The sequence below is a fragment of the Taudactylus pleione genome, unplaced genomic scaffold (genome assembly GCF_031769625.1).
Source record: "Taudactylus pleione unplaced genomic scaffold, aTauple2 ptg000632l, whole genome shotgun sequence".
In the NCBI taxonomy this organism is placed as follows: domain Eukaryota; kingdom Metazoa; phylum Chordata; class Amphibia; order Anura; family Myobatrachidae; genus Taudactylus; species Taudactylus pleione.
Window position 1 is genome coordinate 1046809 of NW_028285034.1, and position 21964 is coordinate 1068772.

The 21964-nt window shown below is 52.4% G+C and overlaps 1 protein-coding gene across 1 annotated transcript; it reads right to left on the reverse strand.

The window, feature by feature from the left end:
* Positions 1-8029: 8029 nt before the first annotated feature.
* On the reverse strand, positions 8030-16861 carry CMAS (cytidine monophosphate N-acetylneuraminic acid synthetase). The gene is made up of 8 exons (XM_088454766.1): positions 16634-16861; positions 14014-14156; positions 12489-12644; positions 11849-11979; positions 10800-10894; positions 10291-10459; positions 10014-10170; positions 8030-9722 (listed from the first exon to the last, which is right to left on the reverse strand). The coding sequence occupies exons 1-8, from the start codon at positions 16813-16815 to the stop codon at positions 9547-9549; spliced, it is 1209 nt and encodes a 402-aa protein (XP_088310892.1). The 5' UTR covers positions 16816-16861; the 3' UTR covers positions 8030-9546.
* Positions 16862-21964: the final 5103 nt, after the last annotated feature.

Genomic DNA, 21964 nt, shown 5'->3' on the forward strand with positions numbered 1-21964 from the left:
AGGTCACATTACAGTGTAACGGAGAGTATATAGCAGAGACCACTGTCAGTATAATCCCACCGGCAGCCTCAGGAGATACAGCCAGGACAAAATTACAGTATAACGGAGAGTATATAGCAGAGACCACTGTCATTATAATCCCACCGGCAGCCTCAGGAGATACAGCCAGGTCACATTACAGTGTAACGGAGTGTATATAGCAGAGACCACTGTCATTATAATCCCACCGGCAGCCTCAGGAGATACAGCCAGGACACATTACAGTGTAACGGAGTGTATATAGCAGAGACCACTGTCATTATAATCCCACCGGCAACCTCAGGAGATACAGCAGCCAGGTCACATTACAGTGTAACGGAGTGTATATAGCAGAGACCACTGTCATTATAATCCCACCGGCAGCCTCAGGAGATACAGCCAGGTCACATTACAGTGTAACGGAGAGTATATAGCAGAGACCACTGTCAGTATGATCCCACCGGCAGCCTCAGGAGATACAGCAGCCAGGTCACATTACAGTGTAACGGAGTGTATATAGCAGAGACCACTGTCATTATAATCCCACCGGCAGCCTCAGGAGATACAGCCAGGTCACATTACAGTGTAACGGAGTGTATATAGCAGAGACCACTGTCAGTATAATCCCACCGGCAGCCTCAGGAGATACAGCCAGGACACATTACAGTGTAACGGAGGGTATATAGCAGAGACCACTGTCATTATAATCCCACCGGCAGCCTCAGGAGATACAGCCAGGTCACATTACAGAGTAACGGAGTGTATATAGCAGAGACCACTGTCATTATAATCCCACCGGCAGCCTCAGGAGATACAGCCAGGTCACATTACAGTGTAACGGAGTGTATATAGAAGAGACCACTGTCATTATGATCCCACCGGCAGCCTCAGGAGATACAGCCAGGTCACATTACAGTGTAACGGAGTGTATATAGCAGAGACCACTGTCAGTATGATCCCAACCGGCAGCCTCAGGAGATACAGCCAGGTCACATTACAGTGTAACGGAGTGTATATAGCAGAGACCACTGTCAGTATAATCCCACCGGCAGCCTCAGGAGAAACAGCAGCCAGGTCACATTACAGTGTAACGGAGTGTATATAGCAGAGACCACTGTCAGTATGATCCCAACCGGCAGCCTCAGGAGATACAGCCAGGACACATTACAGTGTAACGGAGTGTATATAGAAGAGACCACTGTCATTATAATCCCACCGGCAGCCTCAGGAGATACAGCAGCCAGGTCACATTACAGTGTAACGGAGTGTATATAGAAGAGACCACTGTCATTATAATCCCACCGGCAGCCTCAGGAGATACAGCAGCCAGGTCACATTACAGTGTAACGGAGTGTATATAGCAGAGACCACTGTCATTATAATCCCACCGGCAGCCTCAGGAGACACAGCCAGGTCACATTACAGTGTAACGGAGTGTATATAGCAGAGGCCACTGTCATTATAATCCCACCGGCAGCCTCAGGAGATACAGCCAGGTCACATTACAGTGTAACGGAGTGTATATAGCAGAGACCACTGTCAGTATAATCCCACCGGCAGCCTCAGGAGATACAGCCAGGTCACATTACAGTGTAACGGAGTGTATATAGCAGAGACCACTGTCATTATGATCCCACCGGCAGCCTCAGGAGATACAGCCAGGTCACATTACAGTGTAACGGAGTGTATATAGCAGAGACCACTGTCATTATAATCCCACCGGCAGCCTCAGGAGATACAGCCAGGTCACATTACAGTGTAACGGAGTGTATATAGCAGAGACCACTGTCATTATAATCCCACCGGCAGCCTCAGGAGATACAGCCAGGTCACATTACAGTGTAACGGAGTGTATATAGCAGAGACCACTGTCATTATAATCCCACCGGCAGCCTCAGGAGATACAGCCAGGTCACATTACAGTGTAACGGAGTGTATATAGCAGAGACCACTGTCATTATGATCCCACCGGCAGCCTCAGGAGATACAGCCAGGTCACATTACAGTGTAACGGAGTGTATATAGCAGAGACCACTGTCAGTATGATCCCACCGGCAGCCTCAGGAGATACAGCAGCCAGGTCACATTACAGTGTAACGGAGTGTATATAGCAGAGACCACTGTCATTATAATCACACCGGTAGCCTCAGGAGATACAGCAGCCAGGTCACATTACAGTGTAACGGAGTGTATATAGCAGAGACCACTGTCATTATAATCCCACCGGCAGCCTCAGGAGATACAGCCAGGTCACATTACAGTGTAACGGAGAGTATATAGCAGAGACCACTGTCATTATAATCCCACCGGCAGCCTCAGGAGATACAGCAGCCAGGTCACATTACAGTGTAACGGAGTGTATATAGCAGAGACCACTGTCATTATAATCCCACCGGCAGCCTCAGGAGATACAGCCAGGACAAAATTACAGTATAACGGAGAGTATATAGCAGAGACCACTGTCATTATAATCCCACCGGCAGCCTCAGGAGATACAGCCAGGTCACATTACAGTGTAACGGAGTGTATATAGCAGAGACCACTGTCATTATAATCCCACCGGCAGCCTCAGGAGATACAGCCAGGACAAAATTACAGTATAACGGAGAGTATATAGCAGAGACCACTGTCATTATAATCCCACCGGCAGCCTCAGGAGATACAGCCAGGTCACATTACAGTGTAACGGAGTGTATATAGCAGAGACCACTGTCATTATAATCCCACCGGCAACCTCAGGAGATACAGCAGCCAGGTCACATTACAGTGTAACGGAGTGTATATAGCAGAGACCACTGTCATTATAATCCCACCGGCAGCCTCAGGAGATACAGCCAGGTCACATTACAGTGTAACGGAGAGTATATAGCAGAGACCACTGTCAGTATGATCCCACCGGCAGCCTCAGGAGATACAGCAGCCAGGTCACATTACAGTGTAACGGAGTGTATATAGCAGAGACCACTGTCATTATAATCCCACCGGCAGCCTCAGGAGATACAGCCAGGTCACATTACAGTGTAACGGAGTGTATATAGCAGAGACCACTGTCAGTATGATCCCACCGGCAGCCTCAGGAGATACAGCAGCCAGGTCACATTACAGTGTAACGGAGTGTATATAGCAGAGACCACTGTCATTATAATCCCACCGGCAGCCTCAGGAAATACAGCAGCCAGGTCACATTACAGTGTAACGGAGTGTATATAGCAGAGACCACTGTCAGTATAATCCCACCGGCAGCCTCAGGAGATACAGCCAGGACACATTACAGTGTAACGGAGGGTATATAGCAGAGACCACTGTCATTATAATCCCACCGGCAGCCTCAGGAGATACAGCCAGGTCACATTACAGAGTAACGGAGTGTATATAGCAGAGACCACTGTCATTATAATCCCACCGGCAGCCTCAGGAGATACAGCCAGGTCACATTACAGTGTAACGGAGTGTATATAGAAGAGACCACTGTCATTATGATCCCACCGGCAGCCTCAGGAGATACAGCCAGGTCACATTACAGTGTAACGGAGTGTATATAGCAGAGACCACTGTCATTATAATCCCACCGGCAGCCTCAGGAGAAACAGCAGCCAGGTCACATTACAGTGTAACGGAGTGTATATAGCAGAGACCACTGTCATTATGATCCCACCGGCAGCCTCAGGAGATACAGCCAGGACACATTACAGTGTAACGGAGTGTATATAGAAGAGACCACTGTCATTATAATCCCACCGGTAGCCTCAGGAGATACAGCAGCCAGGTCACATTACAGTGTAACGGAGTGTATATAGAAGAGACCACTGTCATTATAATCCCACCGGCAGCCTCAGGAGATACAGCAGCCAGGTCACATTACAGTGTAATGGAGTGTATATAGCAGAGACCACTGTCATTATAATCCCACCGGCAGCCTCAGGAGATACAGCCAGGTCACATTACAGTGTAACGGAGTGTATATAGCAGAGACCACTGTCATTATAATCCCACCGGCAGCCTCAGGAGACACAGCCAGGTCACATTACAGTGTAACGGAGTGTATATAGCAGAGGCCACTGTCATTATAATCCCACCGGCAGCCTCAGGAGATACAGCCAGGTCACATTACAGTGTAACGGAGTGTATATAGCAGAGACCACTGTCATTATAATCCCACCGGCAGCCTCAGGAGATACAGCAGCCAGGTCACATTACAGTGTAACGGAGTGTATATAGCAGAGACCACTGTCATTATAATCCCACCGGCAGCCTCAGGAGATACAGCCAGGTCACATTACAGTGTAACGGAGTGTATATAGCAGAGACCACTGTCAGTATAATCCCACCGGCAGCCTCAGGAGATACAGCCAGGTCACATTACAGTGTAACGGAGTGTATATAGCAGAGACCACTGTCATTATGATCCCACCGGCAGCCTCAGGAGATACAGCCAGGTCACATTACAGTGTAACGGAGTGTATATAGCAGAGACCACTGTCATTATAATCCCACCGGCAGCCTCAGGAGATACAGCCAGGTCACATTACAGTGTAACGGAGTGTATATAGCAGAGACCACTGTCATTATAATCCCACCGGCAGCCTCAGGAGATACAGCCAGGTCACATTACAGTGTAACGGAGTGTATATAGCAGAGACCACTGTCATTATAATCCCACCGGCAGCCTCAGGAGATACAGCCAGGTCACATTACAGTGTAACGGAGTGTATATAGCAGAGACCACTGTCATTATGATCCCACCGGCAGCCTCAGGAGATACAGCCAGGTCACATTACAGTGTAACGGAGTGTATATAGCAGAGACCACTGTCATTATGATCCCACCGGCAGCCTCAGGAGATACAGCAGCCAGGTCACATTACAGTGTAACGGAGTGTATATAGCAGAGACCACTGTCAGTATAATCCCACCGGCAGCCTCAGGAGATACAGCCAGGTCACATTACAGTGTAACGGAGTGTATATAGCAGAGACCACTGTCATTATAATCCCACCGGCAGCCTCAGGAGATACAGCAGCCAGGTCACATTACAGTGTAACGGAGTGTATATAGCAGAGACCACTGTCATTATGATCCCACCGGCAGCCTCAGGAGATACAGCAGCCAGGTCACATTACAGTGTAACGGAGTGTATATAGCAGAGACCACTGTCAGTATGATCCCACCGGCAGCCTCAGGAGATACAGCCAGGTCACATTACAGTGTAACGGAGAGTATATAGCAGAGACCACTGTCAGTATGATCCCACCGGCAGCCTCAGGAGATACAGCCAGGTCACATTACAGTGTAACGGAGTGTATATAGCAGAGACCACTGTCATTATGATCCCACCGGCAGCCTCAGGAGATACAGCCAGGTCACATTACAGTGTAACGGAGTGTATATAGCAGAGACCACTGTCATTATAATCCCACCGGCAGCCTCAGGACATACAGCCAGGTCACATTACAGTGTAACGGAGTGTATATAGCAGAGACCACTGTCATTATAATCCCACCGGCAGCCTCAGGAGATACAGCCAGGTCACATTACAGTGTAACGGAGTGTATATAGCAGAGACCACTGTCAGTATAATCCCACCGGCAGCCTCAGGAGATACAGCCAGGTCACATTACAGTGTAACGGAGTGTATATAGCAGAGACCACTGTCATTATGATCCCACCGGCAGCCTCAGGAGATACAGCCAGGTCACATTACAGTGTAACGGAGTGTATATAGCAGAGACCACTGTCATTATGATCCCACCGGCAGCCTCAGGAGATACAGCAGCCAGGTCACATTACAGTGTAACGGAGTGTATATAGCAGAGACCACTGTCATTATAATCCCACCGGCAGCCTCAGGAGATACAGCCAGGTCACATTACAGTGTAACGGAGTGTATATAGCAGAGACCACTGTCATAATAATCCCACCGGCAGCCTCAGGAGATACAGCCAGGACACATTACAGTGTAACGGAGTGTATATAGCAGAGACCACTGTCAGTATGATCCCACCGGCAGCCTCAGGAGATACAGCAGCCAGGTCACATTACAGTGTAACGGAGTGTATATAGCAGAGACCACTGTCAGTATGATCCCACCGGCAGCCTCAGGAGATACAGCCAGGTCACATTACAGTGTAACGGAGTGTATATAGCAGAGACCACTGTCATTATGATCCCACCGGCAGCCTCAGGAGATACAGCAGCCAGGTCACATTACAGTGTAACGGAGTGTATATAGCAGAGACCACTGTCATTATAATCCCACCGGCAGCCTCAGGAGATACAGCCAGGTCACATTACAGTGTAACGGAGTGTATATAGCAGAGACCACTGTCATTATAATCCCACCGGCAGCCTCAGGAGATACAGCCAGGTCACATTACAGTGTAACGGAGTGTATATAGCAGAGACCACTGTCATTATAATCCCACCGGCAGCCTCAGGAGATACAGCCAGGTCACATTACAGTGTAACGGAGAGTATATAGCAGAGACCACTGTCATTATAATCCCACCGGCAGCCTCAGGAGATACAGCAGCCAGGTCACATTACAGTGTAACGGAGTGTATATAGCAGAGACCACTGTCATTATAATCCCACCGGCAACCTCAGGAGATACAGCAGCCAGGTCACATTACAGTGTAACGGAGTGTATATAGCAGAGACCACTGTCATTATAATCACACCGGCAACCTCAGGAGATACAGCCAGGTCACATTACAGTGTAACGGAGTGTATATAGCAGAGACCACTGTCATTATGATCCCACCGGCAGCCTCAGGAGATACAGCCAGGTCACATTACAGTGTAACGGAGTGTATATAGCAGAGACCACTGTCATTATGATCCCACCGGCAGCCTCAGGAGATACAGCAGCCAGGTCACATTACAGTGTCACGGAGTGTATATAGCAGAGACCACTGTCAGTATAATCCCACCGGCAGCCTCAGGAGATACAGCCAGGTCACATTACAGTGTAACGGAGTGTATATAGCAGAGACCACTGTCATTATAATCCCACCGGCAGCCTCAGGAGATACAGCCAGGACACATTACAGTGTAACGGAGTGTATATAGCAGAGACCACTGTCAGTATGATCCCACCGGCAGCCTCAGGAGATACAGCAGCCAGGTCACATTACAGTGTAACGGAGTGTATATAGCAGAGACCACTGTCATTATGATCCCACCGGCAGCCTCAGGAGATACAGCAGCCAGGTCACATTACAGTGTAACGGAGTGTATATAGCAGAGACCACTGTCATTATAATCCCACCGGCAGCCTCAGGAGATACAGCCAGGTCACATTACAGTGTAACGGAGAGTATATAGCAGAGACCACTGTCAGTATGATCCCACCGGCAGCCTCAGGAGATACAGCCAGGTCACATTACAGTGTAACGGAGAGTATATAGCAGAGACCACTGTCAGTATGATCCCACCGGCAGCCTCAGGAGATACAGCCAGGTCACATTACAGTGTAACGGAGTGTATATAGCAAAGACCACTGTCAGTATGATCCCACCGGCAGCCTCAGGAGATACAGCCAGGTCACATTACAGTGTAACGGAGAGTATATAGCAGAGACCACTGTCAGTATGATCCCACCGGCAGCCTCAGGAGATACAGCCAGGTCACATTACAGTGTAACGGAGTGTATATAGCAGAGACCACTGTCATTATGATCCCACCGGCAGCCTCAGGAGATACAGCAGCCAGGTCACTTTCCTTATTCACACCGACTCCTCTATGCTGTGGACAAGTCACTTACACCCCTTATCAGGGTCCCCCCTATACCACCCGTTCTACTGCACCTCCCCTGCCAGTGTCTCCTCCCGCACCTCCTCCTCAGCCAGCTTCCCCTCCCGCACCTCCCCTGCCAGTGCCCTCCCGCACCTCCCCCATCAGCGCCCTCCCGCACCTCCTTCCATCAGTGCCTCCCGCACCTCCTTCCATCAGTGCCTCCCGCACCTCCTTCCATCCACAGCCATTTCCATGACATAAATAGCAGACACATGAAGTAGTTATCACACTGTGTATTTATTCAGAATACTGCACAGCAGACAGTTATAGTATTGTCTGATTTACCACCAAGCGGACAGAAAAGAACATTAACCCTAATTCCATGTACAAATAAAATCTACATAATCGCAACTAAGACATAATAAATTAAAATGATTTGTCGGCCTGTAAAACCTCTCTGAGCTTCCAAAGATTTCATCCCAAATTCGTGTAAACTGTTCTGCATAAAGAACTATAAAAGATTTTCATGAATTCACCCGAAGATAAATATTCCTATATATACGATATATACCGGCGCTAGCCGGCGACAGATTCAAGTACCTGGTTCCGGTTCATGTGCCTGAATCATTCATGGAGAAACAGAAGATAGAACATATGTACAACACAGAGCAATTAAAATAATCCCCTCCCGGATACATCGCTATAAAAATATTCCACCTGTAAAAGTCAACAAAGAACGTTCATCTAGTATCATAGCAGAAAAATTAAAATCGTTTGCGCAGGTGATATCGTCATTACAATAAGGACATGCAGCTTAGGTCATATAAACATACGGGACGTGACCATTTTCACACGGCGCAACCTGATGAGCGCAGATTAGCTGACACTTCCAATGAGAACGCAGTAACCGTACACACGGGGCCTCCGAGGGAACGTCGCACAGATCGCGAATGTAGCCTATCCGACCGTCCACCCATACGCTCCTGCGCACTGGCAGAACATTCTCCATAGGGTTACACTGCAATGATCGCAGCTAAAATACGCACATGGGAAGCGCCCGCGTGTCTGAGGCCTATCGGGGAATTTCTAGATTCAAATGGATTTATTTGTTTCTACAGGTCCTCCTATAAAAATATATATTGCTGGTAAACTTCTGTGCTTCCCGGCCATGACTTTATATCACCAGGGTTATATGGCTCAATTGTTCTGGGATACACCAAAGCCCTGTGCAACCATCTCTGAAAAGGAACTTCGGGGTCAGGTATAGTCCAAAGCACTGCCTTATGATATAAAGAAATGTCTGAGAAGCAGAGAGATAAGACAAGGTATATCATCATCTGCAATAAAGTATATATACGGACCAATAACAACAACTCTCCATACGTCATTATTATGAGATTAAATGACGTTTTGTTTTATGAACAGCATCTTAATTTAAAAGCCCCGGGAACCATTGTACACCCCCCTCCCGGGATCTCCAGGCCCCTGCGTAAGACCTTGTGGACATCGACCTTTTGTCATTTGCATGCTCACAGAAACGAAATGTAAAAATAACATTTAAAATGCTATAGGACGGGCAGTAATAAACATTACATACAGGACAAGATGCGTTTCCTTGCAGCGTTTGTTTTCCTACGGGTCATTATTCCTCTACAACCAGGATACAGGCGCTACCGCTGACCCTACGGCGCTGTAATTACTGTCGCGGCGTCAGACGGGGGAACCTCTGCTTCAAAGCTGCATTAAGGATAAACGTATAATATTCATATAATATTCTTTCATTGCAGGAACTTCATCATCTTCCCGTCTCCATCAACGTTATTATGTGGTCGGCAAATTCCTGGATGGCGCCATAGCCGCCTCCGTACTTGCAGACAAAGGTGTCCGTCATCTTGGCAGCCGTGCAGGCGTCAGCCGGGACCCCGCCGGTACCAACCAGCTTCAGGCACTCCACATCCGAATTGCTGCACCCTGCGAGGGACGAATCACAGGGGAAAGGGCGGATGACTGCCGGGAATAACGGACGCCGCCAGGAACGCGGTCACCTCATATATATACAACTGTTATAATACACCTTTATAACATGTTATCACTGACAAATCCCATCCTATGAGAACTCGAGCCCCCAGCCTGCACCCCGAGGACATCTGTAAGCCTGACCCTGCTGCCAGTGGTGGAGGTAAGACGACGAGGAGGAGCCGGAGAACTGCAGATACCAGGACACAAGAGGTGAGCGAGCAGAGATATATAGGCAGCACTCACCCATATAAGCCACTTGGTTCCAGGACGTCAGCCCCAAATCCGCCATCCATCTCTCCAGGATATCCTTCTTGTTGGACACGTTCGCCACAATCGTACACGGCAGCTTCAGGCTTGAGACCAACATGGGGCTTATGTTCCTCTCAGAGATGAGACGGACCTGGAGACCACGTACAGAGGAGACACAAAGCACCCTACAATTTATATGGTTATCGTACATTGATGGAGGTCTGTACTGTACAGGTAGTACAATGACCCCCAGATACCGGAGACCACCTACCTGCACATTTCTGTCCAGTAACATCCTGATCCCATCCAGGTCTCGGAGACTGTAGGAAATTAATTCATGCTCCTGGTTGACGTACACTCGCCCATCGGTGAGGCATCCATCAATGTTACACACCAAGAGCTTCACCAAGGTGGGGCTGCCCTTACCGAAATAGCCAAACCTACACGGACATGAAGATGAACATGGTCAGTCTGCCGCACATTCCCACCGGTGCTGCCAGCTGTACCAGGGATCTCTGCGTGATCACTGGGAGCAGATAAACTGCCGATTATTCTCTATCGCCCAGTTCCAGGGATCCCGTAATCACATCGTGACCATTATCCTAATATCTGTGACTTCACCTTTTATACAGGAGATCCCGCAATTCATTTTACAGGACATGGCAGGAGTCATTATTACACTCGCTTTGCCTTTAAAAGACCTACTGAAGTCACCGCGACGCCCCTTCCCGAATGTGGTGGCGCGTTACGTTTGTTCCAGGTCATCTGTTATAATTGTACCTTTTAACTCTTTGTTCAGCGATTGGCCAATCCAGATCAATGTCAATATCCACACTGTGTTCCGGCTTCATTTCGTAGTAGGCCATCTTCCCGCCCTGAGAACAAACATGAACCTTACGTCTCTCAGCTGCGAATCACAAACCAACCCACGTCACGCCCCAATCCAACCCACCTCACGCCCCAAATCCAACCCACCTCACGCCCCAAATCCAACCCACCTCACGCCCCAAATCCAACCCACCTCACGCCCCAAATCCAACCCACCTCACGCCCCAAATCCAACCCACCTCACGCCCCAAATCCAACCCACCTCACGCCACAATCCAACCCACCTCACGCCACAATCCAACCCACGTCACGTCACAATCCAACCCACGTCACTCCCCAATCCAACCCACGTCACTCCCCAATCCAACCCACGTTACTCCACAAACACGGCCTGACAGAGATATAAAGGATCCACCGCTAACTACGCATTTCACCATTCTGTAAGGAGATCTGTAAACATGCAGTATACGAGACGTGGCTCTCCTCACCCTCCCTTCACACATTACTGAAATGGGCTTGTTGTCAAGAGCACGGGGGTGACGGACTGCATATAAATAATCCACATCCAACCCTACGCGTTTCGCAAGAGAACCTTTAAAGAGATCTGTAAGACATGCATTATGCAGATACATCACCTTCTCATAAAATGGCCATGTTGTAAGGATTTCCCTGTTTTGGAAATATATGGTATTACATAAAATAACCTGAGTGTATACCAGTAGCGATGACGAAGGCGTATCTATGTCTATGTCATGAGGGTCTCTGGGGGGGGGGGGGGGGGGCTGATGTGTCCTTACTTATGTAAAAACAAAGACTACCCAAGGTTTATATGATCATGTCAGCAATCTATCAGGTGATTGTGCACTTATTCTGCATGTTTGGGTACTTTATATAAACTATAATTGCAATGTTCTAACTCTCTAGCTGCGCCCTATGGATGCATGACATTGCCCAGTAAAGGACGACGGTTTCATGCTGCGGAGCGCAGTAATGACGCTGACCTGCAGGTATCCTTTGGTGATCAGCTCTTTGGTAGCAAAGTAGAAGGAGCCATTCTCGTACAGTTCCCCGCTCCAGTCCTGCCGACGCGGCCTACATGCTGGGTTAAAGTTCTCCGCCACTGTGGTGTCACCTGCAGAATGAGCCCATTAATGTCTGTATAGTCTCGCACCTGCCGCTCTCTCCGGTGTCATAGGGTTCCATATACAGGCTCAACAACACTGCGGACACTACAGAGATCGTGACGACAACGTTTATGTACAATTTATATATTTTATACTTTGATAGAACAAAATTATATTCCAGAAATGATTGTCCCCATTTTCCCGACCACACAGTACTTCCTCCTGCCCCATCGTATGACCCTTCAGTGAGCAGACTGGGTCATACCATTATCCCATAAGAAGGGGAGGCTGCTGTGCCGCTAGCAGGAGACACACACCCCCCCTTTCTGGTTTCTATACTTAGTGAGGGCACAGACACTAAGGGAGACCTTTTTGCCATTGGCTGGCAGGGCATGCTGGGACTTGTAGTCACACAGCAGCTTAAGAGCCACAGGACTAGGCCAGATGGGGCGAGACAAGAGGGACCCTCTAAGGTGCTGACATAACATACAACCCGCAGAGCACACGCATGTCTCACCTGCCGCCTTCATCTCCCTCCACCTGAACAGGTGATGTCTTACTACAGAGAACACCGAGTCATAGCCCTGCGTCCGGATCATGTCCACCACCTTGGCGAGGTCGCTGGGATGGAGACACGGAGAGGTGGCCTGTATATTCCCGACCATATCAACCTCTGCAGGTGACACGAAGAAAAGGCGGAATATTAGGTGAGGTAAGAGAACATGTAACTATATCACATACATATAATAAATAATATACATAGGGCCGTATTCAATTAGTTTCACCTGCCGGACTTTCCGCTGACATCGCGTGTTTTGGACGCGGAAAGTTAATGTGCGCGTCCCTCCTATTCGCCGTATTCAATTCCAAACCAGGCGAAAACGGCAAGCGGCGGATTCAGAACAGGCAAAAAGTGCTGTCAGAATTGGGAAAATGAGCCTGAACCCCACAAAAAAGCTGCACTAAGATTGGGGATGAATGTAGAGGTCCCCGAATAGCCCTAATAACACTGTTTGGGGTACGTAAGTTGTTTCAATAGCTTCCTATTAGCGTCTTTGCACAAGTGGTGAAGAATGGCATTAAGCTGTATTTATTGGTGTAAATAAGTAGTGCTGCCACATTTGGGGGACATGATAATGGGGGCTAGTATATTTCAAAGTCTCTAAAATTAAGTTTTTAAAAAAAAAAAAAATGTGAAAAACGCCCGTCACATGCACCTGTAATCCTAAACACCCCTGACCCCTCCTTGTAGCCCCCCAAGAAGCCTATTTCACTAGTTTGTATGCTTGTCCCCCCACTCTGTGCATTTTCGCCCCCAAAATGAAAGTACTTTTTTGGGGTGTTCTTAAGTTTTTTCCCGGGATTTTTTGACACAGTTGTCCTTTGGGGGCTGTCCCGAGGGTCCTGAGAGGTTTCCCCACCTTTGTACCCCAAAATATAAACATTTTGCCCTCCTTTACTCCGGCTATTCCGAGGCGAATCTTTGTCACATATTACACTGACTTTCCGCGTAGGCGAAAACCGGCTGGAATTGAATAAGGAGATAAGTTCCGACCAGGCGCAAAGCCGCAATCGGCGATACTTTTCGAGGAAACCGGCTTCTCGCTTCTAATTGAATACGGCCCATAGTATGAGAATAAATATCACCAGCAGATAGGAGCAATAATAGAGGCCAGAAATAAATCCGTGATCACTTTGTCATTTATTGAAGCCACCGGCTGAGGAAGTGACCAATTATAGATTTGGCTAAAACCATTAATGTCTCCCATATAAGACAGAGGGACACACTGGAGGTGGCAATGTACCAGGAACGCGGGCACCTGTACCACCACCAGCGTTATGTACCCTAAATCTTACATGATCACCAGTTACCAGAAGATCTCATTACATCATAGGACGTTTATAACTGCGGCCGAGTGTTCTCAGGACAGGGCTGGCGCCGCAGTTTTCAGGTTACGGATTCAGGTGACACGTTGTGACGTGAGGACGAGGTGGTAAGTAGTGACTATAGCGCATAGTATGGCGTTTGCCTGATCACTGACCCGGATGATGCAGCAGGAACTCCTGTATGGTCTCCAGCGAGGAGGTGGTGTCCCGGGAAACCTCGGCAGTCCTGCGGTGAACCTGCGCCCCATACTGCTTAGCAACTTTCTCAATGTCGTCACTGTCCGTGGAAACCCAGACGCTGAAAGACAGGTGACAATAAGTAACTGTGACATAGACAGTACGCCAGGGGCAGGAGTGGGTGTGATGGGCATAATACGGGTGTCATTATTTACAGACGCCCGCAGCAGCGTAGTATCCGGGAAGGAATATAATAGACCCTATGTAAATCCTGTCATCTGTATTATAGATTGTGTGTCCGCCAAACTTTCACTAGCACACCCCCATACAATCACCGTGTCACACCCCCCCATACAATCACTGTGTGTCACCCCCCCCATACAATCACCGTGTGTGTCACACCCCCCCCATACAATCACCGTATGTGTCACTCCCCCCATACAATCACTGTGTGTCACACCCCCCCATACAATCACCGTGTGTGTCACACCCCCCCATACAATCACCGTGTGTGTCACACCCCCCCATACAATCACCGTGTGTGTCACACCCCCCCATACAATCACCGTGTGTGTCACACCCCCCCATACAATCACCGTGTGTGTCACACCCCCCCATACAATCACCGTGTGTGTCACTCCCCCCATACAATCACCGTGTGTGTCACACCCCCCCATACAATCACCGTGTGTGTCACACCCCCCCATACAATCACCGTGTGTGTCACACCCCCCCATACAATCACCGTGTGTGTCACACCCCCCCCATACAATCACCGTGTGTGTCACACCCCCCATACAATCACCGTGTGTGTCACACCCCCCCCATACAATCACCGTGTGTGTCACTCCCCCCATACAATCACCGTGTGTCACACCCCCCCATACAATCACCATGTATGAGGTGTACAGGGCTCCCTGCATATGGGAGGGTTATAGGAGCCCACTCTGTATAAGGGCCCGTGTGCAGGGGGTGTATGGGGAGGGGGTGTATAGGGGCCCCCTGTGTATGGGGAGGGGGTGTATAGGGGCCCCCCTGTGTATGGGGAGGGGGTGTATAGGGGCCCCCCTGTGTATGGGGAGGGGGTGTATAGGGGCTCCCCTGTGTGTGGGGAGGGGGTGTATAGGGGCCCCCCTGTGTATGGGGAGGGGGTGTATAGGGGCCCCCCTGTGTATGGGGAGGGGGTGTATAGGGGCCCCCCTGTGTGTGGGGAGGGGGTGTATAGGGGCCCCCCTGTGTGTGGGGAGGGGGTGTATAGGGGCCCCCCTGTGTGTGGGGAGGGGGTGTATAGGGGCCCCCCTGTGTGTGGGGAGGGGGTGTATAGGGGCCCCCCTGTGTGTGGGGAGGGGGTGTATAGGGGCCCCCCTGTGTGTGGGGAGGGGGTGTATAGGGGCCCCCCTGTGTGTGGGGAGGGGGTGTATAGGGGCCCCCCTGTGTGTGGGGAGGGGGTGTATAGGGGCCCCCCTGTGTGTGGGGAGGGGGTGTATAGAGGCCCCCCGGTGTGTGGGGAGGGGGTGTATAGGGGCCCCCCGGTGTGTGGGGAGGGGGTGTATAGGGGCCCCCCGGTGTGTGGGGAGGGGGTGTATAGAGGCCCCCCGGTGTGTGGGGAGGGGGTGTATAGGGGCCCCCCTGTGTGTGGGGAGGGGGTGTATAGGGGCCCCCCTGTGTGTGGGGAGGGGGGTGTATAGGGGCCCCGCTGTGTGTGGGGAGGGGGTGTATAGGGGCCCCCCTGTGTGTGGGGAGGGGGTGTATAGGGGCCCCCCTGTGTATGGGGAGGGGGTGTATAGGGGCCCCCCCTGTGTGTGGGGAGGGGGTGTATAGGGGCCCCCCTGTGTGTGGGGAGGGGGTGTATAGGGGCCCCCCTGTGTATGGGGAGGGGGTGTATAGGGGCCCCCCTGTGTATGGGGAGGGGGTGTATAGGGGCCCCCCTGTGTGTGGGGAGGGGGTGTATAGGGGCCCCCCTGTGTGTGGGGAGGGGGTGTATAGGGGCCCCCCTGTGTGTGGGGAGGGGGTGTATAGGGGCCCCCCTGTGTGTGGGGAGGGGGTGTATAGGGGCCCCCCTGTGTGTGGGGAGGGGGTGTATAGGGGCCCCCCGGTGTGTGGGGAGGGGGTGTATAGGGGCCCCCCGGTGTGTGGGGAGGGGGTGTATAGGGGCCCCCCGGTGTGTGGGGAGGGGGTGTATAGGGGCCCCCCTGTGTGTGGGGAGGGGGTGTATAGGGGCCCCCCGGTGTGTGGGGAGGGGGTGTATAGGGGCCCCCCGGTGTGTGGGGAGGGGGTGTATAGGGGCCCCCCTGTGTGTGGGGAGGGGGTGTATAGGGGCCCCCCTGTGTGTGGGGAGGGGGTGTATAGGGGCCCCCCTGTGTGTGGGGAGGGGGTGTATAGGGGCCCCCCTGTGTGTGGGGAGGGGGTGTATAGGGGCCCCCCTGTGTGTGGGGAGGGGGTGTATAGGGGCCCCCCTGTGTGTGGGGAGGGGGTGTATAGGGGCCCCCCTGTGTGTGGGGAGGGGGTGTATAGGGGCCCCCCTGTGTGTGGGGAGGGGGTGTATAGGGGCCCCCCTGTGTATGGGGAGGGGTACAGTATGGGGGTCGCTTGTGTCACCTGTCGAAGCCCCCGCAGGCCCCCGCCGCACGCAGCACCCAGGCGATGAGCGGTTTCCCCGCCAGTTTCTTGATGTTCTTGTGCGGGATCCCCTTACTGCCGCCCCGGGCCAGGACCACGGCAGCCAGGTGCCCCCTCCGGGCCCCGCCATCTCCGGCTCCCGCTCCCTGCTCCGCCGCCATCTTACCCGGCGACGTGTCCGGCACACCCGCTTCCGGCCCCGCGCCCGCCCGGAAACCGGCAGCGTCACTCGCAGAGCCCCGGGGATGGAGGGGTTAATGTGGTAGCATCAGGGACGGAGGGGTTAATATGCAGCCTCTGGGGATGGAGGGGTTAATGTGGGATCCCTGGGGATGGAGGGGTTAATGTGCAGCCTCTGGGTATGGAGGGGTTAATGTGGGATCCCTGGGGATGGAGGGGTTAATGTGGGATCCCTGGGATGGAGGGGTTAATGTGCAGCCTCTGGGGATGGAGGGGTTAATGTGGGATCCCTGGGGATGGAGGGGTTAATGTGGGATCCCTGGGGATGGTGGGGTTAATGTGGGATCCCTGGGGATGGAGGGGTTAATGTGCGGTCTCTGTGGATATTGGTGTTAATGTGGGATCCCTGGGTATGGAAGGGTTAATGTGGGATCCCTGGGGACGGAGGGGTTAATGTGCAGCCTCTGGGTATGGAGGGGTTAATGTGGGATCCCTGGGGATGGAGGGGTTAATATGCAGCCTCTGGGGATGGTGGGGTTAATGTGGGATCCCTGGGGATGGAGGGGTTAATGTGCATGTTCCAGGGACGGAGGGGTTAATATGCAGCCTCTGGGGATGGAGGGGTTAATGTGGGATCCCTGGGGATGGAGGGGTTAATATGCAGCCTCTGGGGATGGTGGGGTTAATGTGGGATCCCTGGGGATGGAGGGGTTAATGTGCGGCCTCTGGGTATGGAGGGGTTAATGTGGGATCCCTGGGGATGGAGGGGTTAATATGCAGCCTCTGGGGATGGTGGAGTTAATGTGGGATCCCTGGGGATGGAGGGGTTAATGTGCAGCCTCTGGGTATGGAGGGGTTAATGTGGGATCCCTGGGGATGGAGGGGTTAATGTGGGATCCCTGGGATGGAGGGGTTAATGTGCAGCCTCTGGGGATGGAGGGGTTAATGTGGGATCCCTGGGGATGGAGGGGTTAATGTGGGATCCCTGGGGATGGTGGGGTTAATGTGGGATCCCTGGGGATGGAGGGGTTAATGTGCGGTCTCTGTGGATATTGGTGTTAATGTGGGATCCCTGGGTATGGAAGGGTTAATGTGGGATCCCTGGGGACGGAGGGGTTAATGTGCAGCCTCTGGGTATGGAGGGGTTAATGTGGGATCCCTGGGGATGGAGGGGTTAATATGCAGCCTCTGGGGATGGTGGGGTTAATGTGGGATCCCTGGGGATGGAGGGGTTAATGTGCATGTTCCAGGGACGGAGGGGTTAATATGCAGCCTCTGGGGATGGAGGGGTTAATGTGGGATCCCTGGGGATGGAGGGGTTAATATGCAGCCTCTGGGGATGGTGGGGTTAATGTGGGATCCCTGGGGATGGAGGGGTTAATGTGCGGCCTCTGGGTATGGAGGGGTTAATGTGGGATCCCTGGGGATGGAGGGGTTAATATGCAGCCTCTGGGGATGGTGGGGTTAATGTGGGATCCCTGGGGATGGAGGGGTTAATGTGCAGCCTCTGGGTATGGAGGGGTTAATGTGGGATCCCTGGGGATGGAGGGGTTAATGTGGGATCCCTGGGATGGAGGGGTTAATGTGCAGCCTCTGGGGATGGAGGGGTTAATGTGGGATCCCTGGGGATGGAGGGGTTAATGTGGGATCCCTGGGGATGGTGGGGTTAATGTGGGATCCCTGGGGATGGAGGGGTTAATGTGCGGTCTCTGTGGATATTGGTGTTAATGTGGGATCCCTGGGTATGGAAGGGTTAATGTGGGATCCCTGGGGACGGAGGGGTTAATGTGCAGCCTCTGGGTATGGAGGGGTTAATGTGGGATCCCTGGGGATGGAGGGGTTAATATGCAGCCTCTGGGGATGGTGGGGTTAATGTGGGATCCCTGGGGATGGAGGGGTTAATGTGCATGTTCCAGGGACGGAGGGGTTAATATGCAGCCTCTGGGGATGGAGGGGTTAATGTGGGATCCCTGGGGATGGAGGGGTTAATATGCAGCCTCTGGGGATGGTGGGGTTAATGTGGGATCCCTGGGGATGGAGGGGTTAATGTGCGGCCTCTGGGTATGGAGGGGTTAATGTGGGATCCCTGGGGATGGAGGGGTTAATATGCAGCCTCTGGGGATGGTGGAGTTAATGTGGGATCCCTGGGGATGGAGGGGTTAATGTGCAGCCTCTGGGTATGGAGGGGTTAATGTGGGATCCCTGGGGATGGAGGGGTTAATGTGGGATCCCTGGGATGGAGGGGTTAATGTGCAGCCTCTGGGGATGGAGGGGTTAATGTGGGATCCCTGGGGATGGAGGGGTTAATGTGGGATCCCTGGGGATGGTGGGGTTAATGTGGGATCCCTGGGGATGGAGGGGTTAATGTGCGGTCTCTGTGGATATTGGTGTTAATGTGGGATCCCTGGGTATGGAAGGGTTAATGTGGGATCCCTGGGGACGGAGGGGTTAATGTGCAGCCTCTGGGTATGGAGGGGTTAATGTGGGATCCCTGGGGATGGAGGGGTTAATATGCAGCCTCTGGGGATGGTGGGGTTAATGTGGGATCCCTGGGGATGGAGGGGTTAATGTGCATGTTCCAGGGACGGAGGGGTTAATATGCAGCCTCTGGGGATGGAGGGGTTAATGTGGGATCCCTGGGGATGGAGGGGTTAATATGCAGCCTCTGGGGATGGTGGGGTTAATGTGGGATCCCTGGGGATGGAGGGGTTAATGTGCGGCCTCTGGGTATGGAGGGGTTAATGTGGGATCCCTGGGGATGGAGGGGTTAATATGCAGCCTCTGGGGATGGTGGGGTTAATGTGGGATCCCTGGGGATGGAGGGGTTAATGTGCAGCCTCTGGGTATGGAGGGGTTAATGTGGGATCCCTGGGGATGGAGGGGTTAATGTGGGATCCCTGGGATGGAGGGGTTAATGTGCAGCCTCTGGGGATGGAGGGGTTAATGTGGGATCCCTGGGGATGGAGGGGTTAATGTGGGATCCCTGGGGATGGTGGGGTTAATGTGGGATCCCTGGGGATGGAGGGGTTAATGTGCGGTCTCTGTGGATATTGGTGTTAATGTGGGATCCCTGGGTATGGAAGGGTTAATGTGGGATCCCTGGGGACGGAGGGGTTAATGTGCAGCCTCTGGGTATGGAGGGGTTAATGTGGGATCCCTGGGGATGGAGGGGTTAATATGCAGCCTCTGGGGATGGTGGGGTTAATGTGGGATCCCTGGGGATGGAGGGGTTAATGTGCATGTTCCAGGGATGGAGGGGTTAATATGCAGCCTCTGGGGATGGAGGGGTTAATGTGGGATCCCTGGGGATGGAGGGGTTAATATGCAGCCTCTGGGGATGGTGGGGTTAATGTGGGATCCCTGGGGATGGAGGGGTTAATGTGCGGCCTCTGGGTATGGAGGGGTTAATGTGGGATCCCTGGGGATGGAGGGGTTAATATGCAGCCTCTGGGGATGGTGGGGTTAATGTGGGATCCCTGGGGATGGAGGGGTTAATGTGCAGCCTCTGGGTATGGAGGGGTTAATGTGGGATCCCTGGGGATGGAGGGGTTAATGTGGGATCCCTGGGATGGAGGGGTTAATGTGCAGCCTCTGGGGATGGAGGGGTTAATGTGGGATCCCTGGGGATGGAGGGGTTAATGTGGGATCCCTGGGGATGGTGGGGTTAATGTGGGATCCCTGGGGATGGAGGGGTTAATGTGCGGTCTCTGTGGATATTGGTGTTAATGTGGGATCCCTGGGTATGGAAGGGTTAATGTGGGATCCCTGGGGACGGAGGGGTTAATGTGCAGCCTCTGGGTATGGAGGGGTTAATGTGGGATCCCTGGGGATGGAGGGGTTAATATGCAGCCTCTGGGGATGGTGGGGTTAATGTGGGATCCCTGGGGATGGAGGGGTTAATGTGCATGTTCCAGGGACGGAGGGGTTAATATGCAGCCTCTGGGGATGGAGGGGTTAATGTGGGATCCCTGGGGATGGAGGGGTTAATATGCAGCCTCTGGGGATGGTGGGGTTAATGTGGGATCCCTGGGGATGGAGGGGTTAATGTGCGGCCTCTGGGTATGGAGGGGTTAATGTGGGATCCCTGGGGATGGAGGGGTTAATATGCAGCCTCTGGGGATGGTGGGGTTAATGTGGGATCCCTGGGGATGGAGGGGTTAATGTGCAGCCTCTGGGTATGGAGGGGTTAATGTGCGATCCCTGGGGATGGAGGGGTTAATATGCATGTTCCATGGACGGAGGGGTTAATATGCAGCCTCTGGGGATGGAGGGGTTAATGTGGGATCCCTGGGGACGGAGGGGTTAATATGCAGCCTCTGGGGATGGAGGGGTTAATGTGGGATCCCTGGGGATGGAGGGGTTAATATGCAGCCTCTGGGGATGGTGGGGTTAATGTGGGATCCCTGGGGATGGAGGGGTTAATGTGCGGCCTCTGGGTATGGAGGGGTTAATGTGGGATCCCTGGAGATGGAGGGGTTAATTTGCAGCCTCTGGGGATGGTGGGGTTAATGTGGGATCCCTGGGGATGGAGGGGTTAATGTGCAGCCTCTGGGTATGGAGGGGTTAATGTGGGATCCCTGGGGATGGAGGGGTTAATATGCATGTTCCAGGGACGGAGGGGTTAATATGCAGCCTCTGGGGATGGAGGGGTTAATGTGGGATCCCTGGGGACGGAGGGGTTAATATGCAGCCTCTGGGGATGGAGGGGTTAATGTGGGATCCCTGGGGATGGAGGGGTTAATATGCAGCCTCTGGGGATGGTGGGGTTAATGTGGGATCCCTGGGGATGGAGGGGTTAATGTGCAGCCTCTGGGTATGGAGGGGTTAATGTGGGATCCCTGGGGATGGAGGGGTTAATGTGGGATCCCTGGGATGGAAGGGTTAATGTGCAGCCTCTGGGGATGGAGGGGTTAATGTGGGATCCCTGGGGATGGTGGGGTTAATGTGGGATCCCTGGGGATGGAGGGGTTAATGTGCGGTCTCTGTGGATATTGGTGTTAATGTGGGATCCCTGGGTATGGAAGGGTTAATGTGGGATCCCTGGGGACGGAGGGGTTAATGTGCAGCCTCTGGGTATGGAGGGGTTAATGTGGGATCCCTGGGGATGGAGGGGTTAATATGCAGCCTCTG

Excerpts from the sequence above, each read along its gene's own strand:
- CMAS (XM_088454766.1), bottom strand. The coding sequence starts at position 16,815 with ATGGCGGCGGAGCAGGGAGCGGGAGCCGGAGATGGCGGGGCCCGGAGG. Across the intron at positions 10,895-11,848 it reads TCACCAAAGGATACCTGCAG|GGCGGGAAGATGGCCTACTA; the intron begins GTCAGCGTCATT and ends GTTTGTTCTCAG. Across the intron at positions 10,171-10,290 it reads TACTGGACAGAAATGTGCAG|GTCCGTCTCATCTCTGAGAG; the intron begins GTAGGTGGTCTC and ends CGTGGTCTCCAG.